General features: G+C 46.0%; 1 protein-coding gene across 1 annotated transcript in view; it reads left to right on the forward strand.

The window, feature by feature from the left end:
* CCDC60 (coiled-coil domain containing 60) overlaps nucleotides 1-19,154 on the forward strand; it is a 126,127-nt gene that overhangs the window by 44,803 nt on the left and 62,170 nt on the right. The window contains exon 2 of the mRNA XM_054594162.1: nucleotides 13,918-13,997. Within this exon, the coding sequence (XP_054450137.1) occupies nucleotides 13,918-13,997 (80 nt within the window). The remainder of the gene's footprint in view (nucleotides 1-13,917; nucleotides 13,998-19,154) is intronic.

A 19,154-nucleotide genomic window follows, 5' to 3' on the forward strand; every position in this document is an offset into this window, starting at 1 on the left:
TTGATAGAAGAGGTTAGCTGCTCGTCAACTCAATGTCTCTTTCTGCCACTTCTGCATCGTCAAGGTTGAGAATGCCCACATTCCGCTCTGGACCCATAGTTCAGCTTTCCAGGCTTGGTCTATGAGTTGAGCCTCAAAGTTAAAAATCAACGAATGTTGCAGTATTGTTTTCACCCATCAACCACTCACTCAACAAATAACTGCCAAGAAGCTATACCTGTGTTTGGGATTGTGCCAGAGACCAAAGACATAGAGTGACAAGGTCACACTCCCTGCACACATCACGAGGCTAGAATTTAGAGAAGAGAAAAAACACACAATTACCACGTAAGCATAACAGCCGTCTAAATCAGTGGCTTTGAAACCTTATGTTAAAAATATAAATATGAAACATCATGAAGAGGCAAGCTGAATACAATGACAACAAAAATGTTTAATGGAACCTGCTTGATTTTCTTTCCACCTTGTGACTAGAATCAGAGGCTGCTACTCGAACCTCGGCCCCTGTGCCCTCTCCACTGGCCCTCAGGCTGAAGCCAGAGCAGCAGAGGAGTCTACACACTGAGGGCCGTGCCCTTTCTTCAGGGACGGAGGAATGGTGAGAGGCCTTCCGGTGGTCCTTTGGCTTCTGATTTATAAAGCTCCTCCATCCACAGGAAGCGTTTGCAGCATTGGATGCATCTGTCCAGAACACGGCGACTGGAAACAGCACTCTGAGGACAGCTGGGAACAAACGTCAGCTTATCATGAGAGGCCACATGAGTCACCACAATGCCCAAGGGGCCAGGGCAGGACACCAAGGGGAGCTCTGGGCCAGGGAGGGGAGTAGTCTGATGGCCCTTGGCAGGGATGTACCCCCACATACGGTAGGCGTGTGTGTGTGTGCTTATTGTATAAAATCCTCTCTGGTAAGACACCCAAGAACTTGGTAACCCTAGTCATCTCCAGGGAGGGAGAGAAATGGCCAGAGGACAGGGGGAGGTAATGCTTTTTAAAACTGCATCCCCTTTTGTATGTTTTTAAAACCATATGAAAATACTACCTATTCAAAAAAAAAAAACAAAGAACTAAAATGAAATGAAACTTGATGCTGCATCTTTGGTCCTCAGCTGGGAACCTCATCTTTAAGCTATTTTGCAGAAGTGGCTTCTCGTGGCTTCCAATGGCTTCTCAGCAGCATCACCAGCCTTAGGATGTTTTCTCCTGTGTGAGATTATGAGAGGGAACATCGCTGCCTCCCCCTCCCCCATCATCCTCTGCCTGCCAAGTCCTCACCATTCCCTCTGTTTGAGCCCCTTTTCCCTCCACTCTTCTATTCTGAACCATCAGCTCCAAGCTGGCTTTGATGCCTGCACTTGACCCCAATGTCGCTGAATTCTGTTTCATATCCGTCTCCTCCGCCAGCCTGTGAGCTCCTTGAGGACAGGAATGGTGTCTTGTTCAATGTCACATCCCAGCCAGTTCCTAACTAACTCATAGTAGGTCATTAAGAAATAGTTGAACTGGTGTTGCCCGTCACCCAGGCTCACGACATGGTTGGTCCCTGTGACCAGGCCTCGAAGGGCATTCCGCAGTCAGCATCACAGAATTCATATCACAGCAGCCTCGGGGTCTCCTGGAGGCTCATGCCAAGGGGGACGGACTCGAGCCCCAGCCAGACCTTCTGCATCTTGGGTCTTTCTCCCTTCACCACTGGCTTAAACTTGGCTCCGCTTCTGTTTCTCAGGTGGTAAATGGGGTTAACTGTTATTAACTAGTGGGAGGCTGGGTTTCCTTGGACCTTCAAGGGGTTCCCCTGAATTCTGCAAAAAAGTCAACTTTATCTTCTTCCAGGGAGGAAGGTGCTGAAGCCACACGGGAACTTAACCCTCAACCCACACATGCTCCCCACCAGGATACTGACAGTGTGAAGGGAGTCTGACATTCTCTGGCCACGACACATTTCATTTCTCTAGGATGAGTTGCCAAATAGCTTGTCTGACTTTCAAGAAAGGAAGTAAATTGTGTGATAAGTAACACAGCAGGCCCCCCAGAGAACTAGAAGGGCTGAACTTCTGATCCTCCCTCTCACCAGCTGGGCGCCCTCAGGCAAGTTATTTAACTAGGCTGGGCCTCAGGTTCCTCAGTCATTTAAAAAAGTGGGAGCAGTAATCATTACAACACTTAACTTCTGGGGTGGTCATGAGGATTCAGTGAAAAAAGGCGGGTAAAGAGCCCAGCATGGGGATGGCAGTTGTAGGTCGTGGCACTGATTTTCCCTCCTGGGGCCATGGCAGACATTGCTAATCAATCAAAGAACACCTTTCTGATGAGACTGGACTGCAGGGAGCTCCAGATAACCACTGCTACTAATGGTAGGCTGGAGCGCGCTTGCCATCCCTGCCCTAGCACATCTCCAGCCACATGGAAGGTGCTGAAAATTTAGGCACTGGTATGGTTATTAAACAGGAGCAGTGTTGGCAAGGTTCTTGCTACATCCTGGGGCCGGTGTCCTGAATTTCCTCCAGGACTTTGAATAGCAGCCCATATGGATTCCCATTGGCAGGACTGCTGGCCTCTCCTGCCAATCTTTCAAAAGAGCTTAAGAGATTTAATGTATTTGATTAACGTTTCTCTCCCTCTCCCTCTCTCTCTCCTTGTCTCTCTCTGTGTCTTTAACTGGTGGATAGCACAGTGGCTGCTGCTCAATCCTGGAGCTAACGGGGGCTCCTAGATGCTGGTTGCCAATTTTCGTTTCAATCAAGCGAGAGGTGGGAAACCCAGACTTGATTGAAAGCCATGGCATCTAGCGCCACCTACTGTTACATTGCTGCATTGCTGACTACCTCCGGGTTGTTGATAGCTTTCATCAGCCTGCCCTTAGTTTATTGGGTAATAGTGTCATAACTCACATTATACTTTTCAATTATAATTTATGATTTCATTTTGTAAAAACTCCAGAGACTCATGATATAGTGACAATGACAGTAACATTTCCTTGGCATGTGTGGTTCACCAAGCCCAGTGTACCCAGCCCTCCTTGCCCCTCACAGCAGTAAGTGCAGGCTTGCCAGGCGCCAGGTGGGAGCCTGAAGTAAAGAGAAAGTGACTGGCCTGATGTCACACAGCTAGTAGGGCCAGGGGCTGGGGCCCTGAATCTGCACCCTATTCTCCCCCTGCATCTGCTGCTCCTCCCCCTCTCGCTCACACGGTGCCAAGCCCCTCAGAAATTCCCGCTCAAAAACGCCAGTGTGTAATGTAGATTTTACTGGAAGACATAAAGGGGAGGGTTACATCACCTCCTATGGAAGAAAAAAAACCAATAAAACAGCCCTTTAAACTTGTGCTCCCCCTACCCCATGTCCGTTCCTCCCTCCCCCGGCCCCAAGGCGCCCCGCCCGCCTGCCACAACGTATATGGCTCTGCCTTTGTCAGGTGGGACCCTCACTCTGCATCTCCTCAGTACCCATATTTCACACTCATCTTCCTTCTCAGCAAACCAATCATCCACCTCAGAAAACAGGGAGTATTTAAGAAACAAATAATGGAATAATGTCTTTCCCTGTGACATGAAGGATTAGAAAAGACTGTATTTCCAAAGAGGCTTAGTAGTTGAGGACTCGAGTTTTAAATGCAAGGAGACTGGATGTATTAGTCGGAGTTCTTCAGAGAAACAGAACCAATAGGATGCATATAGATGACAGATACAGAAATAGACGTAAAGAGGTTTATTGTAAAGGAGTGGTTCACGCGATTATGGAGGCTCACACATCCCAAGATCTGCAGCTGGCAAACTGGAGACCCAGAGAGCTAAAAGCTTGCGGGCTCAAGACCCAGGAACAGTCCATGTCTCAGTTCATGTCTGAAGGCAGGAAAAAAAAAAACCTGATGTCCTAGCTCAAAGGCAGTCAGGCAAGAGAAGTTCCCTCTTATTGGGGGCAGCCTTTTGCTCTATTTAGCCCTTCAACTAATTAGATGAAGCCCACCCACATTAGGGAGGACAATTTGCTCTGCTCAGTCAATTTAAATGTTGAACTCCTCCAAAGACACCCTCAGAGAAGCACCCAGAACAATGTGTGACAAACTATCTGACCACTCTGTCCCAGTCAGGCTGAAACAGAAACGTAATCCTCACACCAGGGTTCCAGTCTTATCTCTGACAGCTGACCAGCTATGTGACCTTGACAAACGTCCTCTGTGCTTCCATTTCTCCTTCGTAAAATGGATTTATTAATCACTGTCTCACTGGGTTGTTAAAAGAAGCAAATGAGACCGATGGCATGAAATGCTTAGCGCAGTGTTGATCTGCAGCAATTTCACAATAACTTGTCACTTTAGGAGACTTGGAGACTCCACCTTCCCCAAACCACCCAGCTCACAACAAAGCCGGCACTCCACACTTTCTGCAACTCTTTTATGCTGCACAGCTGGAAATCTGGGTATGTGAAAGGCCATGATCTCCAAAGGTAGAAATGAATTTCAAATAATTATAAACACTGCATAAATCGAACAGATCATGCAGGCCACCAGACTGCCTGACACCTGTCTCTGATCCACTCCCCTCGCTGATAGAGGGGAAACTGAATCTCCTCAGTCTACAGTAGTGGATGAATGGGCGTGACTGTGTTCCAGCAAAACGCCAATGTACAGAACCAGCAGCAGGCCATAGGTAGCTGACCCCTGGATCAGATGGGAGTGGGGGAGGGTGTCAAGGAGTCCAAGATAAGGAGCTCCACCGCTTACTACCTGTGTGACCTTGAGTAAGTGGCTTAGCCTCTCTGGATCCTGGATTTCCTTTTCAATAAAATAGGGATTAAATAGAACAATGTAAAAAATGCCTCCACCCCCAGGCTTTGCCCCATCCCAATCCTAAAACCAAGGTGAGCTGCTTGCATGGTTGGGCATTCTCTGCCAAAGATATGTTGCTGGTAACAGATAGGCATGTAAAGCGCCCGTTGAAGGTGGGATACAATACTGACGCTCAGGGAGATGAAAGGCGGGAGCCTTTGGTAGTTACAGCCCCACAGAGAGGGGGCCTCCAGGCAGGGCCCTGCAGGTAATGGCACCCAGGGACAGGGGAAGAGCAGGCTGTTCTATAGACGGTACCTTACGCAGGGTGAGCAGGCTGAGGCTAACAGGCTTCTCAGCCTCCCTGGGATTTGGCTAATCAGAATAATTTCACTGGCTCCCGGCACAGGGGCTGGCCCTAGTTGTCCGGTATCTGGCCTTGGGGCAATTAGAACTAGTGCATAGTGCTCCCCCACCCCCTTATAAAGGAACTGGCTGTGGTATAAACTCATTTTCTCAGGAAGGGAGAACTGATCAGCCTCTAACTAGGGCTTCAAACTTGACCAGGACAGCACTGAATGAATGAATGAATGAATGAATCTAATTACAGGTAGGGACTTGTATGCTCTAATGCTACCCAATTCCTCCAGCCTCAGGCACCTGGGTTCTTCCTTTATTTCCCACCTTCATCTAAGCTCCCACTCTGAACATCAGGGCAAAACCCAGACCCTGCCTTTATTCCCAAAGCCCCGCTCCCATGAGGCTCTCCTGCTTCACTGACTTGGAAGATAACCCGAGGGGACTAAGTGCAGCAGAGGGAAGCCTGGGAGTGAGGTTGCAGTCATTTTGTCTCCCCCCGCCAATTTTATATTATAAACAGATCCCCAGTCTACAGAAAACTCACAAGAATGGTCAATGGACAGTTATATAACTTTAACCTAAATTCGCTATTATAATTTTGCCATGGTATTTTACATATGTATGTATGCATGTAGATATACATATATCTGTGTATTTATATGTATGTGTATATACCATATATGTGTGTATAATTTTCTTAACTGAGCCCTTAGAGAGTCACTTGCAGACCTCACACCTAAATATGTCAGCCTGCATTAGCTATGGCCCTCTCCTTTGTAACCATAATTCAATTAACACAGAAATTTCACATAATCCAATACTATCCTCTAATACTCAGTTCCTGCACGAATTTCCCCACTTGTCCCAGGAACCGCCTCTCTAGCTTCCTCTTTTCGGTCCAGCATCCATTCAGGGCTGCATCTCTTCCTCACATCCCCTTGTTCCCTAAAGAGACAGACCCTCTGCCTTTGTTTCTCATTCATGACACCGTGGAAGCAAAAGCGGTGTGTCCCCTGATCTCAGTGCAAGGAAGCACTTGACATTCAGCCACAGGGAGTGTGGGGAGCTGAGAGCCTCAGGCCATCGGAGCTCTCAGGACCCACCGTGGCTTTGGTGCTGAGGCCAGGATCCGCCCAGCAATCCCTGGTCAACAAGGTCTGGCTGTTTCGGTCCTACGCTTGGACGCCCACGGCGGGTGCCCCCTGCTCTGGAGCCCCCTGCTGCATTGGCTGCGATCCTGTCAGACCCCCATCATGGACTGAGTCTCTCTCTCTGCCCAGTCCTGCCCTTGCCCTCTTCCCTCCCTCACAGGCTTACCCTCCATCATCCCCCCTTGCTCCTATCTCAGTGCCTGCTTCCCTGAGGCCCCACCTGCCACCTTTTCTAAGAGGCCAGGTCATCCATTTTGCAGAATGACCTTCACCTTTACTTTTCAGATTGCTCCCTCGTGATCAGACTCAGGCTGGGCACTCAGGGCAGGAAGACAGTACAGGTGTTGCTGTGTCCCCTCAACTGCCTCCCTCCAGGGGCACATACTACATCCGTCCCAGTCGTTGGCGATGCCCAGTGTGCTCATGCTAGTTCAGGTGGTGCCTGCCAAACCTCACCACTATGTGCATAATTCATTCCACTTGTAATTAATAATTAACCTGGAGCGTGCAGCCCTAAAGATTGCGACGCCATCACCTCTTCATTCATGCAGGAATGACAAACTGAACTCGGAGCCAGACACTGCTAAGAGCTAGAGAGAAGCGGCTTTCTTCCTGGGGATCGCTGTCATCCTTCTGTCCCCCAGAGGACTTTGGCTACTTATTCTGCCCTTAGATTCTCAGCAGAGGACTCAGTCACCCCCTTCAAAGATGAGTCCCATTTTCCATCACCCCTCCCTGCCAATCCTCAACATCCTTTTTCCTGGGTCCACAGAAGGAAGATGATTAAAAAAGGGGCAAGGGGGTTGAACCAAAGTACTTTCTAAAGGAGGCACCCTGCCTTCAGCAAAGAGATTCTTTAAATGATTCAGCATCATATTTCAGCTTGAAGGGTCTGCCCATGAATGAGGCCCCCAGTTCCAGGTTCTCCCTAATAGATAGGGGCCCACCTTATATCCTTATGACAAGAAGAACTTCACTCTCCCCACAGGAAAATGCCCATCACCACTATAAAACGAACAAAGGCTTAAATGCTGGTGTGCAAGCTAAGATCTCTGGGCTCATGTGTAGATTCCCACCACGGATCCTCCCCGCTCTCTGTCTCCTTCTTTACAGCTTCTCTGTGATGAGTCTGAAATTTGTAAATCCTGCTGCTCGCTCTTCAGTTCCTTCTTTCAAATGTTCTCCCTTCCCCCTCACCACTCAACAGAACCTCCCAGCTGTTCCCCTGATGTCTGTATCAGCCCAAGCACATTTAGCAGGAATTCATTTCCATCTTAATCTGATTCTAGAAAGTAGATCATATTATAAGAAATAGCAAAGATGGGTTTGGAACATTCTTTCATAAAAGACACGAGAACGACAGATATTTAAAAGACTGGCTTTCCGGCCGTGACCTTCGACAAATCATTCTGATTTTCTGTCACATAAAAATGTTTATGACAAAATCTAACAAAATTCAGCAGGCAGGCTTTGGAGGTAATATCTGCAAATTGATAGCTAGTGACTGCTATCCCTTATTTGGCCCCCACTATGCAAGATGGAGGGTGGGTGGAAAATGAGGCAGAATTAAGAACACAGGCTTTCATGTCACTTGAACTCAAGCTCAGATCCAGATGAAGCCTCTCAATTGCATGTTGTTTTTACCTTTTGAAGCCTCAGGCTGCTCCTCTATAAAATGGGAAGAATAATATGGCAAGGTCTAAATGGAGCTGTGCATTTCAAATAAGAACACACTCAGGAGGTTGTGTGGCACACAGATGAACGATACATAATGTCATTGGTAGATCACAGAGGGGGAATCAGACTCGGGGAGATATGTAACTTGCCCAGGATCGCTCAACACCCCGGTGACAGAGCCAGAGCTCCAACCTGAGTCTTTGAGACAACAAAGCTCTTTCCATTTATTCCCACCATCTCCCACTTCTCAGCTGCCACATTAAACCAACTAGCTTCCAGACGCTATGATTTACACAGCCCCCATACACGAATGTGAAAGGTGAGTATGCCTGCCCAAAAAGCCATCCCCACCCAAGTCTTCGCGGTGAGCCTGTGCTCTCCCCACCCCACACACGTATACCAGCTTTTACCCTGACACGTTACAGAACATCACATGGTGTTTCTCAGAGCCCTGCTCTCAAAGACCCATCTACAGATCAGTTGGAGAAAGAATACATGCTGCAGGGAAAAGGTAGACAGGGCAGAGATTTGAATTTGTTTTCCAGGAAACAAACAAACAAACAAAAAACCCAGAGGCACCCCCCGCCCCCCCCCCCCCCCCCGCCCGCCCACGTTTTGCAAGGCATTGGAAATACAGAAGGCTCTTCAGGCCAACAGCACACCCAAAGGAGGCAAGGACAGAAAATTAGAGTCAAGGGTACTACGGTGGCTTTGATGGAACCGGCTGGGAATAGTCACAGAAATCAAGGCAAGGGTCTTCCAAAGAGATGGCGATGGGGTTATACTTGGTTTTTATTTTCTCCTAATTTTTTCTCTTATCCCGATTTTCTATAATGTTCATTAGTTAGTTTCATAACCAGAATACAATCTTAAATGTACAGTTGAATTGCAAATGTGTTACCTGGATAGGGAGACCCATTAATCAGTGTCAGTAGGGAGGAAATATTTAGCACCAGGTTGTTTAGCAGTGATAAGGACCTGAAGGCTATGAGACATAGAACACACAGGTTCTGATGCAAGAAGTGGTGGTCTACAAAGACCTGCATCATACAATACTTCTGGGAAAAGAAACTGGCAGAAATGGGAGGGTTCTGGATTCCCTAGACACACACTTTGTTAATGAATTTGACAGGGGGCTGGAGAGTAAAGCAGGGAGAAAGAATTCTGGATAGGCACCTAAACCATGGAAAATTCTAGGAATCTCAGGCTTAGGATCAAAAGGTAAGGAATATACAAAGTTTCCAACTGCAAAACTGTCAGCCAGCTTGTCCTTCCAAAAGTAGCTGGGCAGCACCAGAAGCCAAGGTATTTGCATAAGCTGTAACCACAATCATTTGTTTTTGACCTTCATCTCCACTTCCTGCATCCCACAGGGAGGCTGAACCTTGTAAACTGCATTTCCCAGGCACCCTTGCCAGCTGGTGTCCGGGGAGGCGGTAGAGTCTTCCTTCTTCGTCCATTTCTGACTTGTCTTGCCATCCCTTACTGGGCTTTTCAGCCCTTCCAGCACCTTTGGAACTGCTCCCCTATGTTGAATTCTTATACTGAACTATCCGCATGAGCCCTGATTTCCTGCATGATACAGTGTATTAAAATAAACTATTAACTTACTTCATTCCAGACATTTACTCAATTTAAAATACCAATGAAAAATCACATTTTGCTTATATTGGTAGAATTAGTCAGAATTGCTTTATAAACATGAAAGACACTATTATTTTATTACAGAAGTAATATATGCAAATTATTTTAATATTAGGGAGAAAGATAACCCAAATTAAAAATTATTTATGTATAATTCAAACACCCCGAGATAGTATCGGTGCTGACAGTTTGTTTTATTTACTTCTAGCTTGTTTTATAATTATACATATACCTTGCCATATATAAATATTTTAAAACATAATTTGGCCCTGACCTGTAGCTCAGTTGGTTAGAGCTTTGTACCAAGGTTGTGAGTTCGATCCCCAGACAGGGCACATACAAGAATTAACCAATGAATGCAAATGCATAAATAAGTGGAACAACAAATTGATGTTCTTCTCCCTCTCTTTCCCTTCCTCTCTTTCTAAAATCAATTTAAAAGACATAATTTGTATCAGGTTATGTAAAATTTTAGAAATTTCTATATATTTTTATAAATATAAGTCTTCAAATTCTCTATAGTCTAAGTTCTTTATATTTTGTAACATGCATTTTCACTTGAAATTATATTCCTTTCCACATCAGTAAGTATACATCGATTGCGACATTGAATAGTAGCACCGAATTCATATGCATCATATACCATTGTCTGGATAGACCATGGTTCACAACGCCCCCTCCCCCGCTCCAAAGTCTATTGCTGAACATTTGTATGTTTTTCACTATTATTCACATTGCTGTTATAGACATCCTCGTGGATGTCTTTTCACCCTCTCTGTGTAATTTCCTTGGATAGAAGTGGAATTGCTGGGGTAAAAGGAAATGTATTTTTAAGGCTTGTCATTCATATGGTGAAACTGCCACCAACCCGGCAAGGTTGTAGAGATGCTCCTTGGATGCTCTGGAAACTTAAATGTGTTTCTAGCAAATGGTGTTTGTAAATGTCCTGACAAACAGAACTCCCTCACTCAAAGCCAATTATTACTGCCAGCTTACTCTAATTGTAATTAAACAATGGTCTTAATGAAAAAGGTTTCCCAAGAATCCATTGAAATGCTGACATTAATTGCAGGGCTTTTGGGGAGGCTTTTGTCCTGCTAAAGTTCTGTGTCAAGTCAAGTCTGAGGACACAATTTGGCTTTGCTTCTACACATTGTTCAGCACCAATTCAGATCAATGCAAATTCACCCTCTTCCAATGGTGTGGATTCCTGGTGCACAGGCAACTAAAATTAGGTGGGATTTGAGGGGGAAATGCTTGAAATTTGGACAGTGTCGTAGTTCCTTCATGGAGAGGGTGAAACCTGAGGTATTTATGAGAGTGATGGATATACAGCTATGGCATCAAGCAAGGTGTTGATCACGTGCTTCCAAATTACCTGGTGGGGAAGTTTGAGTGTGTTTGTTTTTTCCTTGTTTGTAAATGTGTTTAATTCACAATATCTTTTAAGAAAGTTACTTTGGTCCTGAAGGAAAGAGCTAGTGGGGTGCTTTTAAAAAAAAGGGAAGGATGAGAAAGAGAGGCAACCTGATTTCACATGTTTGATCTCAACAGGGCCAGTTTCATTGCTTCTACTACAAAGTGCGCCAGAATAGGGTCATCTGATTTTGATATCCGAAGGGGGACTGGTTAAAATAATTCTTGATCTGTCGACTGCCTTGGCACACCAGGAGCCATATTTCAAAGAGAAATCTTGTGGTTGCTGGAAACAGAAAAACCAATTCAAACTGGTTCAAATAATAAAGGAAATTTTATGAGAAGTCCAGGTGCTAGCGAAGGTCGACCAGTTCAACAAGGCTCCAGGGACAACTTTTCCTTTGATTCTCTTGTCTGTTTCCCCATCTTTCTCAGCTGCAGGATGGCTCCCCTCATGGTCAAACTGGCTGCCAGATCTCCCGTGAATGTCTTCTCCTCTGATCGTAGTCCATGAGGGCCCTTAAAAGATCTAGGAATCATGCTTCCTAGTAGCCCCTGGCAAATGCCTGCTTGCATCTTATTAGCCCATGACCACCCCAAGACTAATCACTCTGATGAGGGATGGGCTCTGCTATCTGGTTGCAGCCATTCAGGACCCCATGGTAGCCCTAGTGCTGGTACCATATAACCAGGGAACCGGTTATCAAGAGGGAGGGTGAAGGGATAATGGGGGTGAGAAAAGCAAGTGTCTATTACATAGAACTTTTTGAAAGTACTGCTGGAGATCCTTACACGCCTCCTTGGAGGCCTGTCTCCCGCCCATTCCATCCATCCCTCAAGATGAAAACTGATAGGTCTGCCATCTGTTTTCAGCCAAGGGTTCAAGTTGAAACCCCTTGGTGTATTGCGATGAGCAAGATATATTACTTATGTCATTTCTAATAATAGCTAAACAGATAAAGTTTATAAATGATTTCATTGTTTCATATCCAGTTGAGCTTATTCAAGGCTATCCCAGATACTTTTTTTTGTATCCTTACACACTTTATTTAGTGGATGAGAAGGAGCTGCAATTATGAGTACGCTGGGGGACTGCCATAGCCTCTCCGCCCTTAACCTGAGCTGCCGTGCCCAGCACTGCGTGAACCAGGAGTAACGGGGGCGAGAATCAGACGGTCCCTTCTCTCCACTGCAGACTCCAGGCTCCACCCCACCACCTGCCACAATCATTCAACTGCCATATCGCTACACTCCCAACCTTTCACTTAAAAGCCCCAGAGAAGCAGGCACCATAGCCCACTTCCTTTGTCAGAGACGGTGAGTGCGGATGCTGTGGGACAGGCACCATGCCCCCACCCGCGTGTCCGTATTATGACTTCTGTTAGTGGGCTCCTGGCCTGTCTTCACTCCCTGACCTTTAGGGTTAACATAACACCAGCACCTTCAATGCAGTGCTTGCAATCCGTCTTTGTCAAACTTCACCTGGCCACTTATTTTTAACAATCTTTTCTCTTTGTTATTTAGTTGATTAATACTCATTACAGAGTAATAGGAAACTCCCATAAGCAAAGAAAAAAAATAAAATTTGTCAAAATCCCACCCCTACAGAGAATCACAGCATTTGGGGGTGGGGGCTTGGCTTCCCATAACTTTTGATATGTGTACATCCACAAAGATCATTTTTCAAAAACAGAATCATGTGATACATATTACTTTGTGACATGTCTTCCCACTCAAAAACTCAAACATCTCCATCTGTAACAATAAACACACTTATATCATTATATTTAATTGCTGCACAGTAGTCTATTGCTTCGATAAAGTGCAACTATTTAAGGTGAATAGGCAGCTTCCAAGAGTTTGCTCCCAAGAGCAGCGTCCTGGGGAAGTTTGCGGGTAAACCTCTGCACCCACACGGTTATTCCCGTGGGGCACTCAACGACAGGGGAATGGTCACACCCGAGGGCAGGCACACGGTCCCAGCATTTGCCAGGCACTGACGGGCTGCCCTTCAGAAAAGTCATCACAAAGTGTTCTCCAGCAGCTTCATCTGAAAGCACCTGTTTTCCCATAATTTCTTGGTATTTCCTTTTATTTATTATTTTTTAAAACCCCAATGTTGCAGAAATTAATTTCAGGACAGGCTAATTCAGATAATAGTTTTGTTATTGTTTCACCAAACTGGTGGCTGAGAAAAGTAATTTTTATATTAAAATGCAGTTAATTTAACTCTCTTCTTTATGGCGGCCTGTTATCAACTTCTGGGTAATGAACCGAAGCGTGGGGAGGCTTCCCTATGGCCAGTCAAGGCAAATGAATAGAGGGAAGGGAAAGAAAAAGCTATGAACAATTACCTGGAAAATTCACTCACAAAATCCTGCTCAAGGGGTGCGGGCAGCAAGAGGAAAGAAAGTACATTCGCGTCTTTACACTGAGGAGCTGGGGACCTCAAAATCAGCTGCCTGTGCTGCCAACAACGATGATTAACATTTAATGCTTTGCTTTCCTTTGAGTATAATACTAATAATAGAAGCCTCTATTTTATAAATGCTTGCTATGAGTCAGAATTTGGCAGCAGTTAATTTAACTGTCACAACAAGGTAGGAATTAGGCCCCCGTTCTGCCAATGAAAATGAGGCCCAGAGAGGTTGAGTAATTTGTCCAAGGTCACACAGCCGGTCACCAGACAGAACCAGGATCTGGCATCAGATCTGCCTATCTCTGAAGCCCTTGATATTTCCACTGTCCCACACACTGTCCCTCTTAGGTGTACAAAAGGATGCTGCACTGCTTCAAACCCCTCCAACCTGATCAGATGAACACATGTACCTCCTGCAGTGGGGCTTCCCTGTTTGCAGTTGTACTAATACTTCTTTCTTTCACTTCTTGGCTTTCCCAACAGGTCCCAGAGAAACCAGTGCAGAACATCAGGCATTTGGAGAAGGAAATAATAAACCTGAAGAAAGACCTTAGACGAAGCCGGTGGGTGAGCCCGGCATGGAATAACCCATAGACAGCCTGACAGGGTGGTCAGGCTATGGGGTGGTGCCTACAAGTCCTTGCCGAGTCCCATTGGCCCCCACCCCCCCAACCTCCCCGCCAACCCTGAACACTAAGCAGAAGACGTACAGGAGGGTAACCCCGCAAGGATTCATTTCCTGGCCAGACTTTTCAAAGGGTACCTGTACCAGAAGTACGTCCCCACTCCTGCACATGCCAGTCCCTGCCTAGAATTCCCTCTGCTCTCCTTCCTGGATATGGATCCAACCCAAGAGAGCTCCAGGAATATCTTTACTTTTTGCTCCAGGCCTACAGCGTGGTAGCCAAGAGTCAAACAGGCTTGGTCTCAAATATTGTCCCTGCAACCTGCCAGCTGCTGCCACTGGAAGTCTTATCGAACCTCCCCGAGTCTCTGTTTCCTCACCTGTAAAATGAATATGGCATGAGGTTGTTAGAGGTACTGGGTGAAATGATGCCTATCAAGTGCCCCTGGTATGGCCTTGAATACAGTGCTGTTCGTATCCCTCCCCAGCCTACCAAGTCCTTCCTCCTTGTGAGTGTGAGCAAATTCAGATTAAGGACCAGAGTTGATTCATCCCTATGGGGTAAGACAGGATTCTTTTTTTCCTCTCCCCTTAACTCCTTCCTGGGAGCTGGAATGATCCAAGGGGGGATCATAAATGATGCCTTGGGCAAAGCAACTCAAGGTAGAGGAAGAAATAGAGACTCTCTTAGTACAAAACACACAAGACGTGCTCATGGGGGTATTGCAGGCAGCGTGAAGGCCCATTTACTTTAGGCATCTCCCCCTTGGAGCCAGGCCACAGTGAAAACCACAGTGAGACATTTCACCCGCATCCCTACCCGTGACGTGTCCACTAGTACAAGGTTCCAGCACTGGGTGACTGAGCCTCGGAGGAGGTGGGAAGGTGCGGGCAAAGAAGGCAGGGAGAAGGAAAGGGGGGAAGAGACTAAGAGAGGGGTCGAGACAGGGCCCCAGAGAATGACATATCCCCAGTGACCACAGGAGGAATGGGCATGTCAGTTCTTGGCGTGCCTTTTGATACCTGCTGTCCAGCAGAAACATAATGCAAATCACAATGTCATTCAAAGTTTTTGAGTAGCCACACTAAAAAAAGTAAAAGGAAACTGGTGCAAGTCATTTTAATAATATATTTTACTTAACCCAATATACCCAAGATATCACCATCTAACATATAATCAACATTTAAAAAGTATCAATGAGATGCTTTGTATTCTGTTTTGAATACATGATGAAAAGTGATGAAAAATGATGATGAAAACCCCGGCGTATATTTTACCCTTAGGGCACATATCCATTTGGGCCAAACACATTCAAGTGTTCAAGGGTCGTTGTGAATTGAATCGTGTCCCTTTTAAAATTCATGTGGTGAAGACCAAACCCCCAGTGTGACTGTATTTGAAGGTAGGACCATTAAAGAGGCAATTAAATTTAAACGAGGTCATAACATTCAGGCCCTAATCGAATAGGACTGGTGTCCTCATAAGAAGAAGAGATACCGGGAATATAAATACACAGAGAAAAGGCCACATGAGGACACAGCAAAAAGGTGCCCTCTACAAGTCCAGGAGAGAAGCCTCAGGAGAAACCAGCCCTACTCATACCTTGACCTTGGGCTTCCAGCCTGCAGAACTGCGAGAAAAATGTCTGCTGCTGAAGCCACTCAGTCTGTGGTATTCTATGGCAGCCTGGTTACACTGATATAATAGGGTGAGGTAATGTTGCAGAGAATGTCCCCGGCTCGAGGGGGCTGATGGACTTCAGTCTCAGAGTCTCACACAAAGCCAAGCTTGGGGATGATATGTCAACTACTTGGCCATCAGAATTAAGAGCTGGGACCCAATAAGGACTACTGGCCCTTCAGTGTTTGAAAGCAGGCTGGAAGGCTTTGGAGGCTGATGCCTTGGAAATCTTAACGCCCCCAGGGCGGGCAGGCAGGAAGCCCAGTCAGGAAGCCAGGAGCCACCTGAGTCGGGGCAGCCTCCATGCTAGGCAGCAAACACAGAAGACCGCATGGCTGAAGATGAGCCTCCCAACAGGATTTGCACTTGGCTCCACGGCCATGCCTGGAGGAGAGTCCTGGCTTCAAAGCATGGTGCAAGGGGAAACTGGGTCAGAGGCGAGGTTCAAAATACGGAACCATCGGTATGGCAATGGGCACCAATCAATCAGGACAGACACTGGCCATACCCAGCCATCATGACCAGGTCGGTTCTTAAAGGCTGGATATTATCGGCCTTGAGGTAGGTGATTCCAACCCAAATGCCCAGCTACAAAAACACCACGGAATCTCCAGAGCCTGGGCACTGAGTTTCCACAATAATCTTTAATAGTAGATAAGAGCTAATAAGGAGAGGTGCCAATAGATGTTTTGATCTGTGTTAAGTGCCAGATACCAAGCCTCACCCAACCCAGCCCGAGGAGAGGAACAAGCAGTGGTGAGCCAGCTTATAACCAGAAACAATTGCTAAATTTCCAGGAAATTCACAAGCCAATTATGAAACAGGGCTATTGTTAAAAATTGAATTATATAAACTTACAATTAAATATGTGATATTAAAACAAAGACAATAAAAACTTGAAACTCATCGGTTCCTAATGACTTTATACATTTTACTGTTGTGACCTATGCCCTTGAGGTTGTTCCTAGTCATAGTGTCTGTCTGGTGGGAACAGTAGCAGCGGGGCTAACGCAAAACTCTGCCCCCAGCCCCACACTCACAGGCACCACGTTAGTAGCTCAAACTGCAGAGGGAATATTTGTGTCACAGAAATCAGCAAACCCTACAAAGCAGGGCTTACCTGTCTCCCTCCCCACCTCAGACGTGGCTTTTAAACATCCCAGGGGACATGCCCCCCTCCAAATGACCAACGTTGAATTTCCCACTAACCCAGTATGATAGAGGGTCTTGATTAAATGGTGATAAAGGCAGTGGGTTTTCTGCCATCCTTGAGTTGGCAAGCTGAGTCCGTCTCTCCTGACAGATGCATTTACTCTGGCTCTGAAAGTAGCTCAAATTTAACATCCTCATCGACCAGGTTAGTCTGTCCAAGGTCTGGACATGATGGAGAACGTGGAAAAGGCCAGACAGAAAAGTCACAAGCAAGAAAACGAGAAATGATGATAAAATGTTCCACCTGGCCACTCTCCTGGATCCCGCTGACATTTAAGGGCCTGTCGATTCCCCTTCAAAAAAGAAACACCCTGTTTCTCAGGAGAAATCACCTCTTGAAAGAGGTGCAAACACCATGGCCCTGTCTCCCAGTATTAAATGAGGCAAATTATGAGCAAAGAAGATGTTGTCTTTTCCACTTAATGTTTTTCAAATCTGCCTTGCCTTCCATTAGAACCTGGCCAAACACCTTGACTATCTAGTAGACTTTTATTTAATACTTCAGCCCTCTTATAATTCAATCGCACCATCCCTGGTTTCATGGCCAATTTAACATGATGCTAAAAAGAATAAAATTCTAACTGCTTTCCTCTTCGCCTGTTCCACCAGATGTTCAGTGGTGCTAAGCAGCACACTGTGCCCTTACCCACCGAACTTCTCACCAAAGTTGAAAGCAGGGCATCTGCGCATGCCCAGTTCTTTGACCTGGTTGACTATCGGAAGCCAGCAACATACCTTCCTCCAAAACTGCCAGTGCCTTTTAGTGGGAGTGTTTTAAGGGAAATAAACACTTGTGCATCTAAAACAATGGAAAAGTTAAACCTGAAGCCATAATTTACCTATGGTAATGCTTAGTCAGGTAGGGGCAATCGCAAATAAACAGAGATGAGTGAAGCCCCCTCCCCCAGCCAACCCTGGCAGCGTACAGATTAGGCAAGTGTGAGGTCCGAGACTTTGCTTTCTGGCTACATATGGTAGACAGTTGAAGCAAGGCAATTGGAAATATCAAAGGTGGATTTTGGCAAAAGAAGAAGCTATTTCCTTTGTATGAAGTTGGGCCCTTTCTGGTTCCTCCTTAGTTTTCTGTGCTCATTCATTTTCTTCAACAAATATTTATTGAGTCTTAGGTATTGCTAGGGTACACCAGGCATCACTGTATATACTGAAACACAGTGAGCACAAAACAGACAAGATTCCTGCAAATGAGAGACAACATGTTAAAATGGGACAAAGACAACAAACATGTTAGCAAGTAATAAAGAGGATTTGGGGGGGATCTTGGCTATAGACTATGAACAACATAACACAAGGTGATGTTACCACATGTGATGGAGAGAAAGCTGCTGCTACTTTAGTTGCAGTGGGTGGAGGAGGTATATGCTACCTGACACCTGAATGGCAAGAAAGAGCCAGAGGCACCGGTGGCAGGGGGGTGGGCAGGGTGAGGACGGAGACAATATTTCAGAAGACAATAGGTGGATGGGTGCCAAAGTTGAAATAAGACAGAAATGTTGGAGAAACAGAGAGAAGGCTGGTGTGGCTGGAGCACAGTGATAGAGGGTGAGAGAACCAATAGATGAAATAAGAGATGGGCAAGGGTTGGATCATGCAAGGCCTCGGGCTGCGTAGGCCATGGTGAAAAGTTTGGACTTTAGAGTGAGTACAATGAGGACACACTGGAGGGGTCTGCACAAGAGAAGGATATAATGTGACTTTTTTAAAGGAACATCCAACCTCTTGCGTGGAGACCAGTTGGAAGGATATGGTAAGAGCTGACAATTGCTTGGATCAGGCCAGTAGCAGAGAATTGGGCAGAAGTGGACAGATTCAAGGTTTATTTGGAGCCACAGAACTAGCTAATGGATTGGACCTGAGAGATGAGGGAAAATGCAGGATAGACATGATACGATGACATGTTTTTATCTCGGCCTCCCTCCCTAGGATGTAAAATCTGTCACAGCCTAGATTATACCATGTCTACTGTCAGGGTCCTTGAGATGAATCAACTCTTTTGTCCATCCCAAGAATTTAGCAGTTAACAATAAGGGGGAAAGCCTGTATATTAATGTACTGGGGAAGTGAGTAAGGGAGATCGTTTATATATACATCTGTGGGACAAATCATTTGATGAGATAGTTGGTTCATTGCTATCTCCATCAGGGCTTTGAGGGGAGCCCCCTGCTCTCTCCCTTTTCCACTGCC

Source organism: Pteronotus mesoamericanus, unplaced genomic scaffold, assembly GCF_021234165.1.
Source record: "Pteronotus mesoamericanus isolate MK-2021 breed Mesoamerican mustached bat unplaced genomic scaffold, CSHL_Meso_final scaffold_507, whole genome shotgun sequence".
Lineage (NCBI taxonomy): Eukaryota > Metazoa > Chordata > Mammalia > Chiroptera > Mormoopidae > Pteronotus > Pteronotus mesoamericanus.